General features: G+C 41.0%; 1 protein-coding gene across 1 annotated transcript in view; it reads left to right on the top strand.

Annotated features, from left to right (window-relative positions):
• The window catches only part of CACHD1 (cache domain containing 1), a 233,408-nt gene extending 229,851 nt beyond the window's left edge, over positions 1 to 3,557 (top strand). The window contains exon 27 of the mRNA XM_032605257.1: positions 3,505 to 3,557. Within this exon, the coding sequence (XP_032461148.1) occupies positions 3,505 to 3,512 (8 nt within the window). The 3' untranslated portion in view covers positions 3,513 to 3,557. The remainder of the gene's footprint in view (positions 1 to 3,504) is intronic.
• The last annotated feature ends 10,176 nt before the right edge of the window (positions 3,558 to 13,733 follow it).

Here is a 13,733-nt window from a genome sequence, read left to right on the forward strand (position 1 = left end):
AGAGGTCATAATGCCAAATGCCCACCAAAGCCTACAGGCACACGACAGACATTCAATAGATGTTTCTTGGATAACTGAATTATTATATCTGACAACCTGAAGGGGTTAATAAATCCCCCTATCTAAATGAAGACAGCCGACTGTAACATTATTGCCATATTGATTGCCAGTTTTTAAAAGAAAAGCCAAAAATTTAGATTTGTATGTAAAATGTCTTAATATTAAACACTATTGGTGTTTGGAGGCCATAGTCACTATTCAGACTTCTGTACCTTCAGAAATCCAGGTGTGCTATGTAAGAACCGTCAGAGAAATATGAGTCCCCAGTAGCATGTAATAGATACTGGGCAGATGTTTATTGGATGAGTGAATAAGCATCACGAATTCACTCCATCACATTTCCTCCTCAGGCTAGGACACTGGAGGTATTCAAGAAAAGCCTTTAGAAAAGATTCTTGTGTTTAATGGGCAGTTAGGAAATCGACCAATGAAGTCATTTATTTACTTATTCATTGATTTACTGACTCAGGAATTCATAGATCATATATTGTGTACCAGGCACTGTGCTAGGTATTGGATATACGAAGAACAGGAATACACAACCTTTGCCCACCAGGAACTCACAAGCTCTCGTAAACAACTATAAGACGATGTTGTAACTTATTGGATAGATGGTGCCCAGTGCAAGTGTAAAGGAAATGCACAGGTAGGGAGTGTTTGAGGGGCCCAGGGGAAAGGTGGAAGAGCTAGAAAAAATGAGGAACAGTTTACCAGTGACAGGCTGCAAACGGAGAGTGAAAAAGAATAGGTGGTTGGGCGGATGTCTATTATTACTCTAAAATTTGACATTTCTCTTGTCTATATTAGGAGTGTTGTTCATGAGGTGTGGTAAGCCTAGTTGTTTAATTAACCTTTTACTCTACTTCCCTGAGAATACAGATATCTCTAAAACTTTATGTTTTTGTTCCCTTTTTAATGACTAAATGTAATAATTAGACAAGTATGTCAAGATGTATGTACAAGGATATTTACTGTCCTATTATCTCATTTTTTTCAATAGTAAAAAATCAGAAATGAGAAAATCATAGAAAATTTAGTAAAGAAGTTATTATGAAATGAACTACTTTGCAGTTATTTAAAATTGTTTTTTTTGTTTTCTGTTTTTTGTTTTTTTTGCGGTACGCGGGCCTCTGACTGTTGTGGCCTCTCCCGTTGCGGAGCACCGGCTCCAGACGCGCGGGCTCAGCGACCATGGCTCACGGGCCCAGCCGCTTCACAGCATGTGGGGTCCTCCCGGACCGGAACACAAACCCGTGTCCCCTGCATCGGCAGGCGGACTCTCAACCACTGCACCACCAGGGATGCCCTAAAATTGTTTTTAAAGAATAAATAATTACATGGGGAAATGCATAAGATGTAATATTAAGTCTTGAAAAAAATACAAAATTATATGTTTACTATCAGAGTTAAAATGTATATATGGAGAGAAGTTTGCATAAAAAAAGAGTTAGATCCCACATGCCGCGGAGCGGCTGGGCCCTTGAGCCATGGCCGCTGAGCCTGCGCGTCCGGAGCCTGTGCACCACAATGGGAGAGGCCACGACAGTGAGAGGCCCGCGTGCTGCAAAAAAAAACAAAAAAAAAAGAGTTAAAGTAAATATTCTGAAATATTAACAGTAGATTTTTTATTGTTGTAATTACAGATAGTTACGTTTTCCCTTCTATATTTCTTTATTTTTCAAACTTTCAACAATGACTATTATTTTCTTGGTTTAAAAAAATATTAGTTTGCAATGTTATTTTGGGTGCATATTGGGTTATCCGTCCAGCCAGACAACTTGTCTGGGAAGTGTCCCCAAACTTTCACTCTAAATCCACAAAGTCATTGAGGTGACTCCTAAGACACAAGAGTGTACAAAAAGAACCCTGTCCCCTTGGCTACAGTCAGTTGGTCCACAGGTGGGCATCTGACCCAGGCTAGGCCAGTCAGATTACATTTACTGAAAATTTGGAGATGAAAATGATTCACACATCCGGTGTCCTTTTGAAAGGAAGAGATAAAAACGAGAGCTGGAGGGTGACCATTTTTTCTCTTTGTAAACTAACGAGTAGAGAAATGTAGTCCCCAGAGGAGGAAAGAATGTTACCAATGTGCAGAGAGAAGGAAGGGAGAGACAGCAACCAGGTGGGGTCAGGTTCCCATGACATGTGACCCTACCTCTCGTCCTTAAATTCCATGAGACAGCTCTATGCCTTACAAGAAATTTCCCTTTTTTGCTTAATCTGAATTGATTTGGATTTTATTTCTTGAAACCTAGGGGTCTATCTAATACAAATATCTCTGGTAGCATAAGGAGAGAAGCCAAGCTCCCTAAGAGAGCTTCAAAATGACACTGCTACTCTGTGAGGCCAAGGACTGCATTTCTCAACTGGGGTTCCCATCATCTGACCCAATGTCAGATACAGGGCTGGTGCCTGACACAAGCTCACTGAGTGATAGCCTGCAAGAATGAATGTTGTATTGCTCTGCCTTGACCCTACTTGGTCTACATTGCTACGTAATAATTAGAGTGTATCAGGGGTAGTGAAAGGGCATTTCCGAGCGCCCTTCCCTTCTTCTTATAGGAAAAGTGCTCAATATATGTGGCCTGGGAAATATCATCTTTTGTTCAATTCCACAATAATTTCATCAGCACTCAAATTCACTTGTAATTAAAGGTTAGGCATAGCTGAAAACATCTCTTTCATTGCTAACGGGCAAAAGGCCTCATTTGGAAAATACAGAAAGTTTCTTATCAAAGCAAAAGAATACAAATTGACGTATAAATGTAATCAGAAGGTACTTTCTACAATTTATTATTCATCTGTCAGAGAGTCAAGAGCAGCCACAGGGTGTAACGTGTTGCCAAGTCATTCTCTATTTTAAACATCATGGTGAGTTAGAGAAAGCGCAGAATCGTTTGAATGGAGCCTTTTCTCCAAGGCAATAGGGCACAATATGTATGGTATATAAATAGGGTAACTTGTAAAAGTTTGGGGTTTTTTGAAATGATGAAACCAGGTCAAATTTCCAAAGTTTCCTATCACTCCAAAATCTCACTTTGGAGTTAAGAACATATGTTTCAAAGCTGCGAAGCCAGTGGTATGAACAGCATTACTGAACGTTGTTAACAGTGCAAAGTCTTTAAGTTTTCTGACCTACTAAATTTAAATAGGAGGTTTAAAACGTTCTGGAAATTGTATAATGTACAAATTGCAATGTCAGGCTGTCAACTGTTAGATTCAATTGCTAATTGAAAACTCTTCTACCACATGTATGGCTTATATAACCCTAAAGGCAGACGATGGTAGGGCCAGTAGCAAGAAAAAGTAAACTGTGAATCACAGCCATCCAAATATTTTAAATGCATCAGCTTTGACTCTTTGGGAAATAGACCTGTAATTTTCACTCAAACAGAGCCTTAGGAGTTGAGGGTTAATATCTGTGTTAAATTTCCTCTCTAGAATCATGAAGATGCAGGCTGAGAACTGGGGATACAGTGATGAATGAAAAGGACAAGTTCTGCTCTCACATGGCAACCTGATAAGTGACCTTCAAGTTGGGACCTGAAGGATGAATAATAGTCATGCAAACAAGGAAAGGGAAGGAGTTCCAGGCAAGGAAAGAGCATACTAGAAGGCCTGAATGAAACAGAAAGCGCCTTGAGTTATAGTTTTACATACATGTATGTACCTGTATTAATCATATTTTTTATTTTCTGTATTTTATGGTGGTTTGACATCTTGGGGACCAGGGGAGGGACTGCCTCTCTCAGGGTCAGCTGATTTCTAGAGAGTGCAAGCTTGTCTTTAATATGCAAACCAACCAATCCTGAGTCCATGCCTCCACGTACCTTGTTTTATCAGGCTCCTGCAGTCCAGGATACTGTCCCCCTGTTCTAAATCATCCCAGAACCAGGGACAACTAGGGACCACCTCTACAGCCCGGAGCCCACTGAAATTATTCAAACTAGCTAATCCTAAATCTGCTTACCCTGCCTTGTCTTGCATTTCCCACAGAAACCACGATAAACACTCATGGCTGTATCTTCCCCATATCCCTTCTGCCTCCTGACCAACCCTGGTGTCTCCCCAAGTGGCCTTGCATGGCACGGCATGCCCCTTTTCTTGGGAACTGTAAGTAACTGTATCTTTTTTTTCCCCAGTCCTATTGAGATGTAACTGACACATAACACTGTATTAGCTTGAGGTGTACAACACGATGATCTGATATATGCACAGACTGCAAAATGATTTCCACAGTAAGTTTAGTTAACACCCATCAAACTGTCTCTGAATTGGTAGCCATCTCTTGATCTGCTGACCTCACCATATCTAAATAAAAACAAAATCCCTGGTGCATTTTAAAGCAGTGACTCGCATGTTGTCATGGAATAACCAAAACTAAAAGAAAAAAAAACAGTATCAGAATAAATACTGACAAAAGAAATATTAGTACATACACTACTAAAAATATTTTGAATGAAAAACTGGAAAATATCTCCAATAAAAATGCCATACAGGGCTTCCCCGGTGGCGCAGCGGTTGAGAGTCCACCTGCCGATGCAGGGGATATGGGTTCGTGCCCCGGTCCGGGAAGATCCCACATGCCGCGGAGCGGCTGGGCCTGTGAGCCATGGCCTCTGAGCCTGCGCATCCAGAGCCTGTGCTCCGCAATGGGAGAGGCCACAACAGTGAGAGGCCCGCGTACCGCAAAAAAAAAAAAAAAAAAGTCATACAAAATAGAGAGACTGGCATTCATTCAATCAATGTGTATTTGTTGAACACACTATGTGCCAGGCACTGTGCCGGGTACTTGGATACAATAGTGAACAAAACAAAGATCTCAGTTCTGTGGACCTTGTATTCTAGTGAGGAAGGGAGAAAAAAAAATTAACCATAAAATTGGTAGCTATAAAATCATGTTGAGTGCTAAGCGAAAAAAATTTCAGGAATGTGATGATTAGGGTGGGCCTCAATTGAGGAGGTGAGATTTGATCAGAGACTCGAAAGAGATGAGGGTCATGCAGGTATCTGAGGGTACAGCCAATGAAAGGCCCTAGATGGGGTCTGGTGTGGCTGTTCAAGAAACAGCAAGGCTAGAACACTGTGGCTGGAGCAAAGTGAATGAGGGGGGAAGACTGACCAGGTTAGAGGAGTGACAAGGATAGAAAAGCAGGAAGTAGGAGGTGGGGGAATGGCAGATCGTGTCAGGCCTTGTGCCCCATTTTAAGGACTTAGGCTTTTACTCTGAGTGAGATGGAGAGTCATCAGAGGGTTTGGAGTGACACGATCTTAGGTTTTTAAACGATAACCCTGGGTCCCATGTTGAGAATATACAACAGAGTGCCGGGGAGGAAGAAGAGAGCCCATTGGGACAACTACGGTAATAATTCAGGCGAGAGATGATGGGCATTCAGACTGTACTGGTAGCAGTGAAGATGGCGAGAACTGATCAGAGTTTGGATGTATTTTGAAGGTCAAGTCAAAAGAATTTCCTGGCAAAGTGGATGTGAAGTTTGAAAGGGAAGAGTCAAGGGTGATCTCAAAGTTTTGGCTGAGCAACCGGAAGGATGGACTTGCCAGCAACCAAGATGAAATAGATTGTGATGAAGAGACAACTGGGGGTTCAAGTCTGGAGAGGAGAGCGAGGTCCATGTGGATGACGTAAATTGGGGAGTTGTCCGCATATAGATGTTTACAGTTACAAGACTGAGAGTGACTGGATATGGGGAAGAGATGACCAAGGCCTCGGCCCTGGGGAGAAGAATCTTCATTCGTGATGAAAATTAAGTCATCAATAGAAGGAAATTATGCTTATGGATGTGAAGAGACAGTAAGAAGCCATTAAAAATGTTTAGAGCTCACAGAATATGGAAAAATATTTATTTCCATGGGAACAAAGCAATATACAAAATTATATCTAAATATGACACACCATTGTAATATGTGTATAGATATAGATATGGATATAGGGATAGGCGTATATATGAATTTATGAGAAAGAGAGGAAAGACATACAAGATTATTATTAACATTATTTTTTCCTGGGTGGTAAAACTACAGGTTACTTCCCCCTACTTTCTAATTTACTGTATTTTCAACATTTTTTTCAGTGAATATGCATTATATTCGTCATGAGGGAGGACTTTTAAAAGAAAACTTGTTTTCATTTTCAGAAGTAACAAAAATGTCACTTTTCCATAACAATCATATTTTTTCTTTAACAATTTTTTTCAGTGAAGTACCAATGGGTTAATTTAGTATGTTTATGGACACTGTCAGTAATTCAATAATAGTGGATTTTTAATAACATGAAACATGTCTTTCTCTTAAAGTGAAATATTGGTTTCAAATCTTGCCCCATGGGACTCCCCTGGCTGTCCAGTGGTTAAGACGCTGTGCTTCCAATGCAAGGAGCACGGGTTTGATCCCTGGTCGAGAACTAAGATTCCTCACGCCATGCGACACAGCCAAAAAAAAAAAAAAAAAATCTTGCCCCACCAAAACCACGAACTAATTATGCAGAGCTTCTAATCATCCCCAACATGAAACCTAGGCCCCATGAAGTCTTTCCCCATGGCCATTGGTGACCACTCCATTCCTCTAGTACTTCAGGCCAAAAATCTGGGAGTCACCCTTCATTTCCCTGTTTCTCTCACATTCCATCCAATCCATCAAGGCACTCTCTTGGGTCTATTTTCAGAATATATCCAGATATGATCACTTCTCATCAGTTCTGCTGCTCTCTGGTCCCAGTCATCATCATTTCCTCTCTGGATTACTTGAAGAAACCGTTGTCCCTGCTTCCTCCTTGATCCCGTATTGCTTCCACACAGCGGTCAGAGTATGTAAAACTTAGCTCAGATGATGGCACTTCTCAGCTTCAAACCCTGCAGTAGCTCCCATCACAGTCAGTGAAAGTCAGAGTCTGCAGTGGTCTGTGTGGTCCCACACAATCTGCTTCCCTGCTCACAAACTCCCACCCTACTCCCAGTTAAGTCTTTGATGTCATTCACAGCCGTTTCTCCCCATCTCACTCGCTCTACTCCAGCGTGCTGGCCTTGCAGTTGCTTGAACATGCCAGACAGGCACAGTGCTCTGTCTTAGGGTCTTGGCACTGCTGGTCCCGGCACTGTCGACTCCTCTTATCCCTTTCATGTCTTTGCTCAAATGTCACCTTCTAAGTGCAACCAGTCCCCTCCACCTGAACTCTAAACTCCCTGTATCCTGCTCTCTTTTTTCATCAAATATGTATTATCTTCTAACATATGATAAAATTTACTTATTGTTTATTATGTATTTTTTCTCTGCCCCTACTAGAATGTAAGCTCCACAAGGGCAGAGATTTTTATTTTTGGTCACTGACATATTCTGTATGCCTAGGACAGTGCCAGCTTATAGTAAATATTTATGGTTGAATTACCCTATTACTACAGGGTGCATTTTATACAGGCCCCTTAGCAGCCCATCAATTACCTGTTGACCCCTGTGATTCTGGTACACTAGAAAAGAGATAATAACCCTCAAATAAGTTAGGATAATAATAACAGCTAAGTGCTCACTGTGGGCCAGACACTGTTCTAAGGGCATCACATGTAGCAGATTATTTAATTCTCTTAATAATCCTATGGGGTGGGTGCTATCATTGTCCTCATCACAGAGGAGGAAGCTGAGGCACAGAGAGGTTAAGGGTAACGTCCAGTGTCACACAGCCTCTGAAAGGCAGAACTGGCATTTAAACACAAACAATCTAGAGCCAGAGTCTGTGGTCTTTGTGACTACTTTCTGTACACCTCTCAGATGCACATGTATTCAGGGAATAAAGCCCCTGCATGATTCTAGATGCTGGATGTAGCATGAACAATATTTGCTGAAGGAAATGACATCCTCTTGGCATCATCCCCCAAATATTAAAAAATTAATGAGAATTTTTTCATTCATGGAATTTTAAAAGATCAAGTTACTAAAGATTTATTTCAATATTCTAACACTTCTTTGCTTTTTTCTCAGTAGAGGACAAAACTATTTTTCCCCACACTTCTCTATTGTTCATTTATTTCATCCAGTAAATAATTTTCCCAAATCAAATTCTTGCTTCTGGGCTTCCCTGGTGGCGCAGTGGTTGAGAGTCCGCCTGCCGATGCAGGGGACACAGGTTCGTGCCCCGGTCTGGGAAGATCCCACATGCCGCGGAGCGGCTGAGCCCGTGAGCCGTGGCCGCTGAGCCTGCGCGTCCAGAACCTGTGCTCCGCAACGGGAGAGGCCACAACAGTGATAGGCCCATGTACCGCAAAAAAAAAAAAAAAAAAAAATTCTTGCTTTTGTTTAATACTTTTTGCATTAATGGGAAAATGATTTTTTTTGGGGGGGGAAATGATTTTTAAGGGAAAGCTGATATTTGTGTTAATAGTAATAGTAAATTGAATATATATGCTGTAATATAATTGAACACATATGACTTAGAACCACTTTTTGACTATGAGAAAAAAGTGGTACAATGTACCCAGCAAAACTTATTTCCACAAAATGGAAACTGGTCTTTCCAGTACTGTTTGGATATTTTTATAGCTACACTAGTGGGAGGATTTATATAGTTCTTTCCTTCTGTGTTCATCTGCCGTGATGATTAAAAATTTAAATAAGTTTGCCAGTAGCCCCGTTTGGCAGCTGTCGTACCTATTAAATAGAGTGCATCTTTAGAGCATTCCATTCACTGCTAAGTGGAAAGAATTTTAAAGAAAACTAACCTAACTTCCTGGGGAGGAAGAGATTACACACGATTCAAGTGAAAGTTAAGATACATTGTAAATAGGTATTATTGTAATAGGTAAGAATTTCAATTCTAGTTATAACTTCCTAAATACATTTATAGTGTGATTCGAACTCCTTTACCTGTGGCGAATCCAGCTATGATAGCAGTTGATGTACCTATCTTTCTGCCTCTCCAAACTCTGGATTCACCATGAGCTGCTTGAGAGTGAAAAACTCCATTACCTCAACACTTGGTCCATGTGAAATATCTAGATACCATAGAGCTAGGCTATTGCTGGATGGTTTTGATGGCATGTAAATAAGTTTTTATGGCCTCTTTGTAATCTATTTTCATATTTCTCAGAGGAATAAAAAATGCTGTTCCTTCTTGAGAGAGGCCCTATAAATGTATTGATATTTAGGAATTATCAAAATAGTGCTCTGATATTAAAGCTCCTCAGATATATAAGTAATGTACGATTAATACTAAGAAAAATTATATCATCATATATAGCTAGTGTTTTATCACTAACATTTAAGGTATGATATAAGGAAAATATTTCTAAAATTGGAGTTGGGCAGGCTAGATAAGAATCACCCATGGGCTTCCCTGGTGGCGCAGTGGTTGAGGGTCCGCCTGCCTATGCGGGGGGCACGGGTTCATGCCCCAGTCTGGGAGGATCCCACATGCCGCGGAGCGGCTGGGCCTGTGCGCCATGGCCGCTGAGGCTGCGCGTCCGGAGCCTGTGCTCCGCAACGGGAGAGGCCACAACAGTGAGAGGCCTGCGTACCGCAAAAAAATAAAAATAAAAAAGAATCACCCAGAGAGTTTTTTAAAAATGCAGAGTCCTGGGGCCCACTCTCAAATATTCTGATTCCATAGGCTAGGGTGCAGCCTAGGAGTCTGGATTTCTAAAAGCATGTCCAACTAATTCTAATGTATAACCACGAATAAGAGCCAGTGTTCAAAGACACTCATATAGTCCCATTATAGACCTCCAGTCCCTAGCCACCACTAAGGTGGTAAGCAACTTGAGGAGAAGGATCATCTTACCTATCATTACATCCCCTTCAGTACCCAGCACACCAAGATTTGTTGAGTTTATTTGAGTTGAATTGCTTTGACATGGGAAATTGTGCCTGGAAGTGAACACGTAGTCACTGGAAAGCTTTATCCCCTCTGCAAGTTAATTGGCCTTTGGCACAAAGTGTCCTATTAGGTAGATGAGTCAGTTATTCCCCAGCCTAATCACCCCTTCGGGAAGGAGCCTGTATTTGAGAGTCAGACAGACATGTGTATAAGCATTGATTCTGCCCTTAACGACAAGTATACCATACATTTAACCTCTATCATCCTGTGTTCTAATCTGTTAAATGGGTATAATACTAACCATACCGTAGAACAGTTGTAAGGATTAGGTGAGAAAATGTATGTTAGGTGCTTGCTACACCGAACGTGCTAAATAAATGTAAATTGCCTATATTATATCTCCATTTTCTTTTGTGCGGAGCTGAAAATCATGGTTCTATGATGAGAATAGTGAGAGAACAGATTCTGAACCAGGGGTACCCTACCAAATCAAAAGCTAACCTGCCTCTGCATTACTATAGGAATTGTAATCAAAATGATATAGTAACATGACTATTATAGCTATGCTGTGTGTTAGCCCTCAATTTCAGTAATAGCTATACACAGAATTTAACTGTATTCATTTCCTAGGGCTGCTGTAACAAATTACCCCAAACTCCGTGTCTTGAAACAACAGAAATTTATTCTTCCACAGTTCTGGAGGCCAGGAGTCTGAATTTAAGGTGGTGGTAGAGCCACCCACCCTCTGCAAACTCTAGGGAAGGATCCTTCCTTGCCTTTTCCAGCCTCTGGTGGTTCCTGGTGCTCCTTGGCTTGTGGTGGCATCACTCCAGTCTCTGCTTCCATCTCCACATGGCCTTTTTCCTCTATGTCCTTTGCTTTGCTAGTAAGAATACCAGTCATGATTTCATTCTGAGGTTCTTAACTAATTATATCTGCAATTATAATTCTGAGGTTCATTGTGGACATAAACTTTGGAGGGGCACCATCCAACCCACTACACTAAACATCTATGCTATAGATTGCTAAATATTCCCCAGATCTGTTCTTCCTTTCTTAGTAACATAAACCTTAATTTCTAGTTAGATACAGAGATGTCCAGAATAAAGACTCCATTCGTAACGTCACAGCTAAAAGTATGATCATGTGACTAAGTTCCGTCCAATAAGATGTAATTAGAAGTGCAGTGTGAACCCTTAAAGGGAAGGAACTTACTTGTCTTCCCCCTTTCTCCACCTTGCTTCTTTGAATGTAGACACGATGAATTGAGCAGCCACTTTGGACTATAACGTAATGACACGTGTTGAGGGTAAGAGCCTGGGTCCCTGACGACTTCCTAAAGCTGCTCTACCCTGGACTGTCTCCTATTGGACTTCTGTGTAACAGAGAAAAATACTTATATCTTGCATAAGTCAATGTTAGTTGGGATTCTTCTGCTACAGATAGCTGGACCTAATCCTAGCAAGTACACCATCTGTCTTCTCTTGTATGATAGATTTGAGATAAACTCAGACTAAAAAATCAGAATTATATTGAGTATTTTCATAAAAATTTGGATGGTTCCAAAGGGATTCAGCCCTTTGTCTCAGGGTCTTATTGTCATTATAACTATATTAACTTAGTGAATAATTTAGTGAAACATTATGTTATACTTATTGGTTTTGTTTCCTTCCTAACCTCCTTCTTATGAGACAAACCAAATAAGATGAATTTCCTGCTGTGCCTCTAGCACTTGGCTGGGCCGGGTTTTGCCAAAATCTAGGTGTATCATTCACAGTGTAGTCTCCTCAGGGTACCACTGCAGTGTGAATAGTGCCCCCTGGGGGTGTGCAATGTGGTGGCTCTACCGCTAGGCTTCATATGCTATGGAGAAATAAACGTAGAAGATGCCTCCCCTCATTTGAGGAGCAACAATGATCTCATAAGCTTAACAGTGTTTAGTTTTTAAGCTGTATGTCAGTGTCATATTCCTGGAAATAATTGCTCAGGGCTCAGTCACAGACAATAGGATTCACTCAACACAGTTTAAGGAAAAAGAGATGACTTACTGGATCCACAGGATGGCCTGTGATGTCCTGCAGTAACCAACAGCCCCCAAACCTCATTTTTATAAAACAACCAAGGTTTATTTCTCACTCATGGTACGTGAACATCATGGATTGACTAGGGATTCCATTCTGTGGCATCATCATTCCAAGCTATTGGAGCAATCACTTTCTAGAACCCAATCATTGGAAGGACATGGAGGAGGGGCTCTAGTTTGAGCTTCCACAAATGACTCTCAGAACAAGACTGCAGAACCTACAAATTAAGGGTGCTGCTGCCTCTGACATGACTGGGAAGCTGCAGCCATGGCAGCTAACCCTAGGACCACACTGCCTTAGCCACCCTGTTTCTGAAACACTCTGCTAGGCTTTTAAGGTGCATCATTAACTTCCAAATACCCTCACAGTTAAGGACCAGATACTAGAACCTCAGCTACCACTGCTGCAGGAAAGTCAAAAGCCTCTGGAGAGAACTGACAGATGCATGCTTTCCATCTCACAGTGGTCACTTCCATCTTCCAGTTTTTACTTTGCTGTATCTACTTGGTGGAAGTGAGGTCATATATGGAAAATGAGCTCTAAGGAAGTCTAAAACCTGTAGCTTTGAGCTTTCCAGCCTCGATTGCTCAGTAAAGCACTTGACAAGGGGCTTGGAATGGAGTTGAGTGAGACATTCTCTATTATCTGCTGCACATACAATACTACTTTGTTCTTTCATACATTCCTCCTACGGTTTCTAGGCACAGTGTTAGATGGTGGCGGTGGAGGGAAGTTGGGGAGCATGTCAGGGACTGAGATGAAAACAATGGCCTGATTTTTAATTATGATCTATGAACATCTTGAGATCAAACTTAGCAATCCACACAACTAAATTTGGAAACAAGTTTGAAATGGAGTTATGGGAACACATCTTTTTTACACATACCGCAGGAAGTTGCTTTAAAAAAACATCCCAAGTTAAATAATTGAAAATGTGTAGAAATCAAAAGGTTCCCACAAGCACCATTAGCATTCATCGGAGACAGTGTTCCAATTCTTCTTTTTGTTCTCCACGACCACCACCAATACAGTGAAAGGCATCCCACTCCCTACCAGCGTCTTTTCAGGGAATTAAACACCTATTATGTGCCTTATTTTCTTTCAGAAATGAAAATTTACTGATTGAAAACCTTTTCATCAAACATTTAATCTCTGATTCTCAATGAATTCCTTTTTTATTCGCACTTAAACATGATCAAGTCTCTCACTTAAAGAAAAATAATCCTTCCTCTTAACCCCATGTTTCCCTCGAGCACCACCTTCCACCTCTCTGCCCTTCACAGCCACAATTCTGATGTGTGCTTGCTGTGGTGGCTGTCCTCACCTCCCCCTCACCCTCAGCACTGTTCCATGACTCCTTCCCCACCCTTCTGCTCAAACCATCCTTGGAGAGCTCATCACACTTTCTCCAAAATCCAATGGACAATTTTATGCCCTTATTTTTCTTGGTCTCTCAACAGATTGAAAAACAGTTGAACACTTCCTTCTTCTTTTTTATTTAATTTTATTTTATATTGGATTCTAATTGATTTACAATGTTGTGTTAGTTTCAGATGCACAGCAAAGTGATCCAGTTATACATATACACATATTCATTCTTTTTCAGACTCTTTTCCTGTATGGGTTATTACAGAATACTGAGTAGAGTTCCCTGTCCTATACAGTAGGTCCTTGTTGATTATTTTACATATAGTGGTATATATCTGTTAATCCCAAACTCCTAATTCATCCCTCCCCCGCACCTTTCCCCTTTGGTAACCATAAGT

This window comes from Phocoena sinus, chromosome 1, assembly GCF_008692025.1.
Source record: "Phocoena sinus isolate mPhoSin1 chromosome 1, mPhoSin1.pri, whole genome shotgun sequence".
NCBI classification, from domain to species: Eukaryota; Metazoa; Chordata; class Mammalia; order Artiodactyla; family Phocoenidae; genus Phocoena; species Phocoena sinus.